General features: G+C 39.6%; 2 protein-coding genes across 9 annotated transcripts in view; one reads left to right on the forward strand and one right to left on the reverse strand.

Annotated features, from left to right (window-relative positions):
- The window catches only part of FAM184B (family with sequence similarity 184 member B), a 37366-nt gene extending 27890 nt beyond the window's left edge, over positions 1–9476 (forward strand). Inside the window, exons 6-12 of one of the 8 annotated variants that reach the window (XM_064418559.1) lie at positions 857–969; positions 1386–1570; positions 4606–4752; positions 5966–6083; positions 6258–6362; positions 7122–7321; positions 8747–9476. In XM_064418559.1, the coding sequence (XP_064274629.1) occupies positions 857–969; positions 1386–1570; positions 4606–4752; positions 5966–6083; positions 6258–6362; positions 7122–7321; positions 8747–8837 (959 nt within the window). In that variant the 3' untranslated portion in view covers positions 8838–9476. Of the gene's footprint in view, positions 1–856; positions 970–1385; positions 1571–4605; positions 4753–5668; positions 6090–6257; positions 6363–7098; positions 7322–8746 lie in introns of those variants that run through there. The other 7 variants (XM_064418558.1, XM_064418562.1, XM_064418561.1 and 4 more) reach the window with 7 other exon arrangements.
- Positions 9477–10288: 812 nt separating this feature from the next.
- MED28 (mediator complex subunit 28) lies at positions 10289–13056 on the reverse strand. The gene is made up of 4 exons (XM_064418569.1): positions 12773–13056; positions 12621–12687; positions 11704–11816; positions 10289–11267 (listed from the first exon to the last, which is right to left on the reverse strand). Exons 1-4 carry the CDS (start codon positions 12920–12922, stop codon positions 11070–11072), a joined length of 528 nt encoding a protein of 175 aa, XP_064274639.1. The 5' UTR covers positions 12923–13056; the 3' UTR covers positions 10289–11069.
- Between the last annotated feature and the right edge of the window lie 669 nt (positions 13057–13725).

The raw sequence follows: 13725 nt of genomic DNA on the forward strand, positions 1-13725 counted from the left end.
TTACTCTTCTTTTTCTATGTTGAGGTGAATTTTTATATGTGCTTCAAGTCTGCTCTATTGAGTTCAGTAGAGATCAGTTGCTCCCTTTGTACTGTTTAGTCAGTTTCAAAAGTGCCCAAAACTGTTTAGAACTAAACAGAACACTGCAGTAGCAAGATGTGTAATATCTCCAGGTTTAATCTCAGGTTATTAAAGCTCATCTATAATTTTTTTAAAAAAAATAAATAAAGAATAATTTGAAAGTATTTTGCATACAAACTGAATTTTATTCTTGGAGTTTTTCCACCAGTAATTAAAATTTGCTAGAAAGATTTCTTGCTTTCTAATGTTTATACTTTGAATAGATAGATTCTCTTCTTCAAGAAAAATTGTAGGGAGACAACAGAGATAAAAACTTTTCTCTTCATGTACTTGAAAAATTTGTACCTAATATACCCAAAAGCTGCAGTATATGACAGATGAGCTTGCATAAGCATTGTACTTCTCTAACACAACCAGAGCTTTCCTCAGTCTGCATTATGGCCCTCTGTAGAACACCAGCTGAATTAACAGGGAAGCTGAGGGGTTCTAATCTTCAAGGTTAGAAGACACAATGGTGGTGATGTAGTCTGGAGTACACCTGCCACAGAATTACCTCTCTGACTCTGATGTGGACTCATTGCTTTTGTAGCTCCATATCACCTTACTATTGCTCAGCTGAGTTACCTCCCTAGTAATAGGAGGCCATTATGCTTAATGGGGAAGGAGTTGAGGAACAAAGCAAAATGTAAGGAGTTAATGTTTTCATCTACATTCCCTGTATCTGCCTTCCCCATGCAGCTGGCCTCTGCCTAAATGACTGTCTGATTGTTACTAGGATCTCTAAGGATGGAACTGTCCGAGCAACAGACATCATGTACAAACCTAAAGAAGCAAATAGAAGAACTACAAATGGAGCTGAGGAGTGTGAGAACACTGAAGAAGCAACAGGCAAGGGACCAGTTTGTACATGTCATGCTGTGTTTAGCAAAAGCAATAGGATCACATTTCTCTCTCCAGTGATAATAAAAGTATACACTCTCTTCCAGAAATGGAATGGGTTTTCTGCCTTTACATCTCACTTGAAATGTTTATAATTTTTTACCCTGTAGGCAGGCTTTTTCTTTCAAATTAAAAACCAGAATCTACAAAAGAAGTAAATGAATGAATGTTACAATAAAATAAATTCTGTGGAGACTATAGAATATATTCAGGGACTTTTGATCCCTGATTTTGTCTTTCACATATGTAGCATGGCACATGTAATTGAAAAATCAAATCACAAAAATGTAATGCACACAATTCCAGGAAGATGTTAATATTAAAAATAAGAGTCTGTGAATAATTAAATGTGGCCTTTTTCTTAGGAAGGAAGTAGCCAATGCCAGATCAGATCTCTTCACGATGAACTGGAAAAATGTCAGAGTGAAATTTCTGAACTCAAGAGAGAGAATTTACTTTTGAAGGACACAATGGAGCTGCTCAGTGCTGAGTTGGAATCACAGAAGCAAGAAGCTGCACAGCTTCAGGATAGAGATAAACAGCATAGAAGGTTTGCCTTGAATTCACACTTGACAATGCTATCTAGAGATTCAATAATAATGCCAGAGTGAGTGGTGTTGTTCTAAGTGTGATGCATGTCAGAATCTTTCCTTTCTAGAGTACTAATTTTAGAAGCTAGAAATTTTGCAAAATCAGTAGTTCATTTCACATTTTCCTCCAGCCATAATAGATGCATTTGAACTAATTGTTCATTATATGTTACAGAAAAGTATGTCTAGTGTATCCCCACAGGAGTGACCTGAGAAAATGTGCATAATGTCAGCCTTTCAAAGGCACAGGAAGACATAAATCCCAAACTCACCGAGGAGCTATTAAAAAAAGCATAGAAGCCTCTGAGAATAAATACCAGGTTTTTATACATACTCTGTAGCTGAAACCAATGGACTGTCAGTTCCAAAGGGGACACTTGAGAATGCCATATATTCCCTGTAAGAGTCTGCTTTGGCTCTAGCAGTCAGCTTTGCTCTGGGGAAGTAAGGGCAGTGCCAGTGGATACTGACAGTGCCTCTGGGCTGATGGGGAGCCTGGTACTGTGAGAGGCTGTCAGGGCACAGGAAAGGCAAGGGGACTTGAGTCTTGGCCATCTTGTCTTAGTGTAGCCACAGGCTCGGCACACGTGGTGCAAATGGGTCTTCCCTTTTCTGTTCAAAAAAAGTGCAGAATCCCAGGATCAATTAGGCTGGAAAAGACCTCTGAGATCATTGAGTCCAACCTTTGACCAAACACCACCATGTCAACTAGGTGCCCATGGGCCATGGCACTTGGTGCCACGTCCAGTCTTTCCTTAAACACATCTGGGCAGCCCATTCCAATGTCTAATCATGCTTCCTTTGAAGAAATTCTTTCTACTATCCAACCTAAACCTCCCCTAGCATGACCTTAAAGGAGACAAGACTGGGTTCACTGCTTACTGCATTTGTATGGCTGTTGAATCCTTTGAAATTTCTGGATGAACGTACTAAACACATTCTCTTTGTAGAGAGACTGAGGCATCTGGTGTGTGGGTACCTTTCAATTGATTTTTGCAATGGCATAGAATGTATGCCCCTAACTCCACAAGCTGTATATATAAAAGGATTTCTGAAGAGTGTGCCCTTAAAGGAATCTTTTAAATGATGGCCCATATAGTCCAGAGAAAAGCACTCAATGGATGGAATGTCTCTCAGCAGACTGTCAGAGTGGCCAGAGTAACTTCATTCCTGTCTACCAGTCAGTAGATATTTAAAGAATGAGTAACATTTTTTTTGGGTTTTTTTGCCATTGCACTCTTTGGAGAGTTACTTCAAAGTGAATTTCATTTCAAGCTTTTGAAGCAAGATCAACAGAGAGAATTGCAAACCAGAGAGTTTCATTAATGCCCTCAAGCTATCTTGAAGGAATTTTAGAGCTTCTGTTCATGAAGAGAAGAATTATTCACGTGTCAGTGCTGAGGTCTAAAAGGCCTCAAGTGCTAAGGCTGCTGAGCTGGAGGATTTTCTTTACAGGGAATGAATGGTGTAGCTCTACTACAGTAAGCATTTGGGAAGGAAGCATTAATGAAAATTATGTAAGGAGAAACCCTTCCAATAAATGGAGGTAGGACCAAAGCACTGAAGTGGACTTAGGTGCCTGATTCAGGCTGCTCTGAAATTAACCCAGGGAAGACTTGAAAAACTAACTTGCAGCTCTTGTTTTGTTTTTGCCAGACTAATAATTTGTGTAGGGGAATAGTTAAATTGGTGCATATAAGCACTTGCTATTTTTACTTTTAACAATAGTGCCCCAGTCTTATGCCAGTTTCTTTTCTGATTTGAAAGCTGATAGTGGCTCGTTACTTGCATGTGACAAATTTTTATAACAAATTACTTAAAATTACTAGTCCTACTCTTGCCAAGTAAGTGAAACCCATAATCTGCTTGAAGTAACAATTCCTCTTTCAATTCTCTTGAATTGTGTGAATTCCACCTCCAGTACAGAACGCTTTTACAAGGATGAGGATAAGAGCAGACAAAGGTGGTTTTATGGGAAGAGAGAACAAGTCCACAAATGGCTCTTTTGAAGGAGCATATTCTACTCCTGAATATTCATTTCAAGGGATCCTTCTCCATTTTTTACCCTTATTCTTCTGCTGCTTATTTTATGCTAAGTGCCAAATTAGTCACTTCCATGGCTGTGATCTAATTTTAAGGGGAGAAAACTTTCATGGACCTTTTGGTCCTTCCTGAAGCCTTTCAAAAACAAGTGAAACAGGATTGGGAATACATTAAAAAGAAGATAGGGGAAAATGAAAGATAAGCCTATTGTCTTTTGTGAAATTGCAATTGTTAATATGCTGAGTTGAGTATGTCTATTTTAATTAGTAAACCATAGAACATGGGCTCTCTATTGAGTTAAAGTTTCTCCAAGTAATAGCAAACAAAAATCAAACTATGATTCTTCAATAGATGCCTATTGCTTTTGGGATTGATATTAGAATGCAGCGTTATGGTTAGACTTAAGAAAATATTAAGCTTTTTTTAGTTTTCAGCTTATGGTCTTAATCATATAGCAGTATCTTCCAAAATATATTGTGTGAAAAAGATTGATGTTATAGTTAAAAGCATTTCTACAACACTGATAGGCAGTATGTCTTGAAATGTATCATGAAAACCTCATGTTAAAATGCCAGATATTTCAACATGATTTTGCTTAATACAAGTAAGTTCCTATGGTACTTTGTTGTCATATTTTATCGTTAAGATTGATGTACAAACTAACCCTAGACAGAATAACAATAGCACCATTATATGGAATAGACCTTGAATTTCCTGAAGGGAGAAGGTCAAGTACTTTTCAAAATAATTTTTCTCTTCCTCAGTGTTAAAATATTTCTTCTCAGATTGCAACCAAAATGTCAGTCAAATCTGTAGGCAGAAGCCAGATCTTTGCCCAGTTAACTACCTTTGCAGTCAAAAAAACTCCTCAAAACTGCATGCTTTGATCAGTGATAATAAATTGATAATATTGAAACCTGAGAATTCAGACATATTTTAATACCAATGAAAGGCTACTGGTAGAAGACCTCAATATCAAGCATAAAAAAGAACTGGACATACTGAAACAAGATCACCGGAAGGAAATTGAAAACATAGTATCTGATTTCAGCAGCACTCAGGCACATCTCCAAGCAAAGATTTTCTCCTTAGAAACTGCGTAAGTAATTTAACAATAAACTCTGGCTCATGCTGGCAATGAGTTCTGTTTGTATTTATTATTCTTAGTACATACCATTTTTTTATTAATCATAAGTAAAATATTATAAGGATCAAAATAGAAGTGTATAGGTATTGTCTTTGCAAACCAAAAAGACCCAGCCACATTGTAATAAATTCTGGATATTGTTTAATCTAAAGCACTATACATGAAGTTTTACAATGCTAAATGAAAACTTGCATATAGGATCTAGAAATTCTATGAGGTGTAAAATCATCTGTGATACCAGAGGCCTCGATCCATGTACTTCGTTTTGTTCAGCAGAGCAGCATCTTTGAATAAAAGCTTCTTAACATCATTTTCACTCCCTTAAAAATTGCCAGGGAAAATGATGCTCATGTAAATAAATGCAGTTTGCAGGCCCCTGTGGATTTAAGAAGTTCTGTGGTGCTTCAGATTGAACAGGAGAGACCCCCTCAGAAATAATCCCTTATATATATCCCTCCTCTTTTTCTCTTATTCCAACTGTTTAGAAGCAGCAGACGTCCAGAAGAGAGACTTGGCATGTAAGCAGGCCTCTAACCTTTAAACCTTTCAGATGTAAAGATTTATCTTTTTATTCTAACTCAGAGATAACTCTAAGATATTAAGAGTCAGGGGTGGTCTTCTCGAAAATATTTACCCACACATTAAAAAAAAAAAAAAAAAGAAATTTAAGGAATTAAAAAAGCTGAACTCAGACTACAGGTTTTGACTTAGCAGGGTTACTAAAGCAGCATGTGTATGCAAGCCTGTCTTCATGAAAGTTACAGGAATTGAGTCATTCTAAGGATTCCAAAGTTACTGGGTCAGAAAAGAGAACAAATAGATGAATATAGATATGCATAGCTACTCTGACACTGATTTCTTTCTTTAGGAAACTAGACTGGCAACATAATGTGCAAGCTTGTTATTATTTTACATGAGGGGCTGGATTTTACATGGGACAGGTGTTGTGGATTAACCCTGGAAATTTATTTTGGAACTCCAGAAGATTCTATACCTCTACATAAACCATGTACAGGTGCCCATTTTATAAAAATCCAGTTTTATTGGAAAGGCCTGGCTCTGTCCCTGTATTTTAGACTTGGAACATAGGGCAGAGTATATCCAAGGTTTCTCTTGAACCTAATCTGAGCAAGTTTTATTCTGGTCTTCATTTTCTTTGGTACAGACTTAAAGAATTAGAAGAAAAGTCAAGAAAGTGGGAGTCCAGGCCTGAAGACACACACCTTATAAACTGCCTGCAAGACAAATTAAGTGAGAGAGAAGAGATTGTCAAGCAGCTGGTGGTAAGACTGCTTTATATGGACATATGTATTCCAGAATCTATTGCAAGGCTCTATTCACACATTGCTTCATTCTGGCTGTTTCTTTCTGTTCTGGAATACTTTGACAAATGTATCTTTCCTTACCAGCTTCCAACTGATACGTGTTTTCATACACATGACTTTGTTTCCCTTCAGGAAGGAAGAAAATGTCAGCATTCATTTTCAGCCAACACTGAATCCTACAGGAATCGGTCATTTTCTTTCAACCCTAATACAGCATGCCTGACTCCCTCCATGAAGGTAAGATGAGCAATGCAATTAAAATCACAATTTTAATTTTGTGATAGTTGATTTTGACATTTTGATATCAAATTTTGATCGTTTGATAGAAAAATATCAATAGTTTGATAGTTTTATTCCTAATTTGAATAAGTATTTTTGATAGTTTTATTACTATTTGGATCATATCAGGACAATAAAAATGCTATCCTTTTTTTATGATGTTATTCAGTAGAATTCTTTCCAGTGCCAACCTACAGTCAGTTGTTGAGCATAGGAGAAATTTATTAGAAGTATATATGCAACATAGATAACAGGTGTTTAAGCCAATATAAAACACTAGAACTCTGACATCAGTCTTCCATTGGGATAAGCAGAGCCATTGCTTGCAGATTTGGGAGTTGCTAATCGGAGTATTGCATGCAGTGAGGAAAATTAGGAATCTGTTTGAGTTGCTTGGGATCTGCCCTTTGTCATTCCAGCCCCTCTGCATGATATTTCTACAAATAGCCATAGAAAGAAGGGAGGTCAAGTTGGTGGAAAGCACCTTGACATGTCTAAAATCTCAGGGTCAAATACATGTTGTATTAATTGGATGACAAAATCCATGGATACAGCATACCCTGAAAATTTAATTTAAATGCCTATAGAAAAAGATAGAAATCTTCCTATTTGGGTGTACCTCATAAGGTATTTGGGAATGAGATATTGTTAAGGTTTCATAGAGTAAATTGTAAAAAATATGTATGTAATGAAGTTTTCTGTTACAATAAAAAGCAGAAGAAAAAGGTTGAGGTGCCCAGTCGTGTTGTCAGTGTTCCGAATTTAGCTTCCTACGCAAAGAGCTTTTTGAGCTGTGACTTGAGATCAAAAAGAAGTGCTCCTCAAATAACAAAATCTACAAGCTTAGACCGGAGTTCCGGCTGCCTCAGGGTGGGCTCTCCATCAACACAGTCCTCAGACAGCAGTGCTGCCACAAGGTACTTGTCCATTTTGTATGATGATAAATGAATTCATATTTAGAATCTTGTAGGCATTTCAAAGACATTTGACATGTATAAATACACAACAATGTAAGGTTCCTACTGTGCAGTGAACTCTGTGTTTGGTTTCCTACAGACAGGTCCAGAATTGTACTGTAAAAGTGGGCTATAATTCCTGCCCAGCAGACCTTATGCTTGCAACCCCTCCTGGTAGGGGAAAAAAGCCCAAAACAAACCAACCAAACAAAACACACACCGACACACACATCCACACCAAAAAAAAAAAAAAAAGGGAAAAGTAGCTCCAAGTATTTAACTAAGAATGTTGTTAATTTTGAACATGGCATCTTGGTAGATGTGGATGACATATTTTTATTTTAAGAGGTATTTGAATGAATCTAGGCCGATCATTTGGCAAAGGTTAGAGATTTGAAAACTGATTATCTTTGCTTTTTTTCTTTCTGAGGAGCTTCAATTCTTCAAATTTTTGAGTTATGTAAACGCTGTTCAGTGTTTTATAACATAAACGCTCTCTTCAAGAAATAGTTAAAAATGTACATAGCTAATATACAGTTAAAAAATCCCCAAACCTGACCACTGTATTTCAGGGCAAAATCCAGCCTTCTCAGCTATCTCCTGGTGGAGATTTAGTTATCCTGTGAAAAATGTGCAAGAGAATTCTTTCCTTGGGGGCAGATGGTGCTGACTGCTGACAAAAACAACCTGGGACACAGGGTTAGATCCTGCTTGGCAATTCCCACTTCTTTAAGATACAAACATGCTATGTCATGCCAGATGACTGCCAAGGCAAATGGGATTTCTGTTTTAGCGGGAAAAAAATGTGCAGGGAAAATGAGGGTGGCTTGGCTGCTACTCACTTAATTCTTTTAAATCAGTAATCATAAGTTAAGTCCTATTTGCTATCATATGTTTAAAAAATTCTAAATGATGGAAAATCAGGGACTATGTAATAGGATTGATTATAAATGCCAGGTAGCGTTCAGATAAATCTTTCTGTTTCAAACAGAGCTTTTACACAACATGTTAAATGCATAAATTGTATCTGGTATTTTTAAGAGTGAATTGCAGCTGCCATTCTCTGATTTTCAAGACTTCATATCCTTGAAGCATCCTTTTGTTTAGTTTTTTGGGGGTGTCAGGTTAAGAACTATGTTCAGATGTTTCTGCATAGCTGTTGAGCTCTGCTTCATGCTTTTCTTAATGTTACAGTCAGTACTGCTAGTCCAGTTACCTGGCTGGCACAGATCCCACTAAAACTGTAGCTGGCACCTTTTGGTCTCATCCATTCATGTGAGCACAGAACCATTCAAGGGATGATGAGTTTTTCTGGGAAAAGTATTACATGTTGATAAGATTGTAAGTAAGTAGGTTGGTGATGCTAATGCTTATTTGTTTGCACAGGACACATGGCAATGAACCACCACAAACCAAAGATGACCAAAAACAAGACCCTCAGCATCAAGAATGGTTTACTAAGTATTTTTCATTTTAAAGCAAACTATTTCCATACTTCTCAGAATTACTATAAAAGTCATTCCTGTTTTCTTTTTAGGGATGATAATCCAATAGATGATTTAACAGAAGAAAAAAAAAATTCTAAGTTAGGAAATACCTGCACTCTCTTACATCTGGTAACTATGGAGTTACAGGCATGAATTTCAGGAAAATGCATTTTTTTAACAACTTCTGTAAAAAAAATGAAGGACAAGTTTGGATACAGCTGTGTGAAAAGACTTTTTAATGAAGAGACTGTATCACTCCACAATTTCATTAAATATGGAATTTGGACTCTGATATGTTCTGTCAATTTGGCACCAGCTGAAAAAATATCTTCCTTCTGTACATTTATATGCTTGCTTCATCAGCTCTTTAAAGTAAGTTCTGCATATAATAATGTAATTTTAAAAGTTTTTAATGCTTTTTGTTAAATTAATTTTAAGCTGTACAGCATGTAGTACACCTTCAAAAATAGCATGTTTATAGCAGAAATAATTTCTGGTTTGCTTCATAAACTGTTTTATATAGTCAGCTATTTGCTATGTAATATTCCCGTTGAATTTCAATATATGTATCAGCCTGATAAATTAGGATGATGTGTATGTATGAACATTAAAGCTAGTAAATCATCCAATTTCTGTGTTTTTCAAAAGAGCTCTATGTTAATGCTGAAGTAAGTCAGACTTGTACAGTGAGTTCCAGTGATGACAACTGCACCCTTGTACCTTTTAACTCCATACTAATTTTATGCCCATATAAAAGCAAAGTGGGGGAATGACTACATTTATCAGATCATGCTAATTCATTGCTGGTAGGAAAGAACCCATGAAGAAGTTGACTCTTGGGTAATTAACCCATTAAGTGAAAAAGGCAGGAAAATGTGCAAGCAGCAGCCTGCTATTTAAGACAGGACAGTTCCTCTTCAGTTGCTTTGAATCCCCATTTCATTTCAACCAACAGGGCCCAGCTACCTAAAAAAATGTTATACATGCAAAGAGGTGTACGCCCAGCCTAACCTCTTCTCACCCCCCACAGCCAGCCAGAGCTACACCAACAGAGCACTGGCACTCACTTCAGACAAAACAGCCACTGCATCTCACGGGTGGTGCAAAGGTGGGAGGAAGGGCAGAACACTTCTACATACCAACACTTTTCATCCCAGTTATCTAGTATTTTTTCCAAGAGGAACTGCTTGGTTGGAAAAGTGACTTTGGCAGTAGATTTGGCAAAAAGGCATTTTTCATACTTGTAATCAAGACAGAGATTAAATAGCGTACAGAAACCCTGATGGGTACCTTGGCATCTGTGAGGATGGAAATGTGCAGCACTGTTTTCATTACTTTTCACCCACACTGCCCCAATAACAATAGAAATTTCAATACACAATTAACAATTCTTATTTCCAGGGTTACAACAATTAATTATTCAACTCTACCTCCCAAAAAGTAGAGAAGTGGATGAATTAAATTTATTGCTTAGTAATACAGAGAAAGGACTCTTTTGCTATTTCTGCTTACAAAAACTTTTTTGGCTACATTTAACTTACTAAATAGAGCACTCCAATAGAAGGTAATTCTGTATTCTGGTCAGTGGTGGTGATCCCACCTCCACAATGAGTGGTCTGTATTTTGGAGAAGGCATTTTGGAATACCTCTTCAGTAGCCCGAGAGTCAGAACATCAGTAATATGAGGCCTCCATTACATATCCCACTCTTTTGTGTGTGTTTTTCCATTTCAGTTCATCCTATAAGAACGAAATTTGAATATCCCAAGACACCTTTCATGAGGTGAGCCAGTATGGTGGGAGAGTGATAATTCACTTAAAAAAAAAAGTGATCTGACCTACATACAGACAATTCTATGAGTGTTTCTGCAGTAGTACTCATGGATAATTACTGGATCACAAAACATTTAAACATTCCAGAAAAATCAAACACTAATCTTTGCAAATATTTTGACCAAAGAGAGGAGAAAGCAAGGGCCACCCTCTCTAGAAGGAACAGGATGCATTCTGGAATACACACTTCTACCAGAAAGCACCCTGAACAGGAACTCTGAGTATTTTCCATTAAAACATAAAACCATTCCATATTTCTGTAATAAAAGAAGGAAATAAGAAAATTTATTTGGCTTGTTTTAACTACATTTGCAGTACAAATTACATTATACAAAAAGCATACAAAGAACACCATTGCTTTTAAAATACTGAGCTGTGTAAAACTGAAGATTATGTTTGCTTCATTGGAGCAGGAATATTTGCAGATGCTTGTTCCAGGTAAGCTAATGGACCTTGAGGCATTTCTGCAGGCTTTTTGTGCTGTACACTGATGTCTTCCAGGACCTGTTGCCAGTGTCGCAGTTTACTCAAATGCTTCTGAATTAATGCTTCTTTTCTCTGCAATTCATTTCTTAATTCTGAAACATCCTGTGGATGAAAACATTGTGTATTAGTAAATAGACAGTATTGAAAAGGATAACCAACCCCACATAAAGAGCATGTAACTTTTTTAGACATTGAGTTTTTGAGTAGAAAAATGGAATAATGGAAAAGTGTCTAATGATACAGAGGGCAAGCACTGTGAATGCACTAGTGCTGTTCACCTACGTCACAAATTTCAGAGATCACCATCCCCAGCAAAATCTGACTAACTAGTTTGTCTCTTCCAATGAATTATCAGCTGTGTTCCAGTACTCCACACAGCAGCAGGTATCCAGCTTCTCCAGGTTCATGATGAGAGTTATGATAACAGCCAAGTTCTACCACCTTAAGGTACAGCATCATGTTGAGAAACCCAAAATTATGAACACAGTGATGAACCTTATCTGATCTAGCACAGGACAGGACAGGTAAATTAACATACCTCTTTAATTACTTGTTCTGGTTTCTGGACTGATAGTTGCAGTCTTTTTTGTAGAAAAAAGCATTCAGTTTGTCTTGCAACATCCAGAAACTTTTGGATGCACTGATCAACACCTAAACATATAATAACAATATTGAAAGAACAGCTTCCAAAATAATAAGATTTCAGGCTGGTAATGGTAGTGGTCTATGAAAAACACTTTTCACAGTACCTTCTAGAACAAAAATCTTCAGACTATCTAAAAGAATGTATTTATAAACCAGTAAGTCCCTGTATAAGACAGTGCTTTGCAAACGTACAAGTGCAGGACAACAATTCCTCCCTAGTTTTATTTTATTTCTGACAAGGAGAAATAAAATAATTAATTGAACTTGCTTGCATGCCTAAGCAGCAAGCTCGGTGTAGGGTTCTCAAATATGCACTTATTGAGGAGAATATTCTGTCCTTATATACTACACACTACTGTTTTGGTAATAAAAGCTCCTCCATGCCAGTACATGAATATAATCAAATAGCCAGAAAGGAGTTTTAAAAAGCATTTATACCGATTTTGAAACGCCATTTGAGTGAAGTTTCAGAAAATTTTCAGGGACAACTGCACTTCTGAGGAGTAGTAAGGGCCACTTTTCAAAGTCCTGTTCATACTAATATTTATTCCAGCTCCACGGAAATCACTCAAGCCCTAAAGCAGCGCTACTGAGCTGCCTGGCCCGGCCCTTGCCGTGTCCCTTCACTCCGCTTCCGAATGCACCGCATCAGCTCCCTGGTGCTGGAGCGCGTTCACTGCACGCCAAAAGCGGCACACTCCGCCCTTCCCGCGGCACCCCGGGCATTCCCGGCTCCGCTCCTCTCCTGCCACCGCTCCCAGCAGCGTTCCAGCGGGAAGGGGCGGCGCCCTGCTCCCGCCCCGGGCTCACCGGTGCGGATCTCCTCCTGGTCCGTGCCGTTCACGTAGTCCTGGCTCACCAGCGAGGCGAAGCAGGCCTGCGGACAGGGAAGCACGGCGCTGAGCGGCTGCGGGGGCCCGGCGCAGGCAGGGCAGCGCCCGCCCGCGGCTGCCCCCCCTCACCTCGAAAGACGCTTCCAGCTCGTCCACCAGCGTGTTGTTGGGGTTGCGCGGCCCCGCGGGCGGCGGGATGAGGCCGGGCGGGCCGGGCGGGCCCGGCGGCGGCGGCCCCGGCGCCTGCGAGCCGAACATTCCGCCCAGCGCGCCCGCCATGGCGGCAGCGGCGGCCGCGCATGCGGAGGAGCGGGGCGGGAGCGGGGCGGCCCCGCCCGCTGAGGGCCCGACCCTCGGGCCACCGAGCCGGGGGGTCGGTGCCTCGCTCCTCGTCCACTGAAAAGGGTCTGGCACCATTCTCTTGGCACCTGTCTAAGAGATATTGTGTTAATGAGATCCCTGCTTAGACTTCTGCAGACTAAACAGACCCAGGTCCTGCAGTCTCTCCTCATAAGAGATGTTCCAGGCCGTCCGTCCTCACAGCCCTCTGCTGGTCCCTCTCCAGCAGCTCCACGCTTTCCTTGCATTGACCAGCCCACAACTGGACAGAGCTCTCCAGAGGTGGCCTCAGGAGGGCAGAGGAGGGGGGAAGGATCTCCTCCCTCAAGCCGCTGGCCACACTCCCATGCACCGCAGGACAGCACTGGCCCTGCTGGAACAAGGCAAGCAGAAACAGCAAAGCCATCCGCCCCAGAGGGACCCTCCTCCTCCTCCAGCCTTTGCCCTGCCTGCGGCTCGCAGGTGCGAGCCTGGGGAAGCACTGCTTCAGCATCACTTGTTCCACAACAGCATTTAACAAAAACCCACCCTAAACCAAAATAAATTCCCACCTCATGGGCTTGGATCTCCCAAATTGTCAAAAAAAATCACCTCAGGGTTTAAGCGTCAGGTCTGTTTGATGTTTTAACTGATTCTGGGAGTAATATCCCTGCTTGAAGGGTGGCCACCTCACACCAAGAAAGAGGGGAACTATCAGAATGACAAAAACCATGTGAGAGAAGGGCAGGTCCCCCTAAAAAACA

This window comes from Passer domesticus, chromosome 4, assembly GCF_036417665.1.
Source record: "Passer domesticus isolate bPasDom1 chromosome 4, bPasDom1.hap1, whole genome shotgun sequence".
Taxonomy (NCBI): Eukaryota; Metazoa; Chordata; class Aves; order Passeriformes; family Passeridae; genus Passer; species Passer domesticus.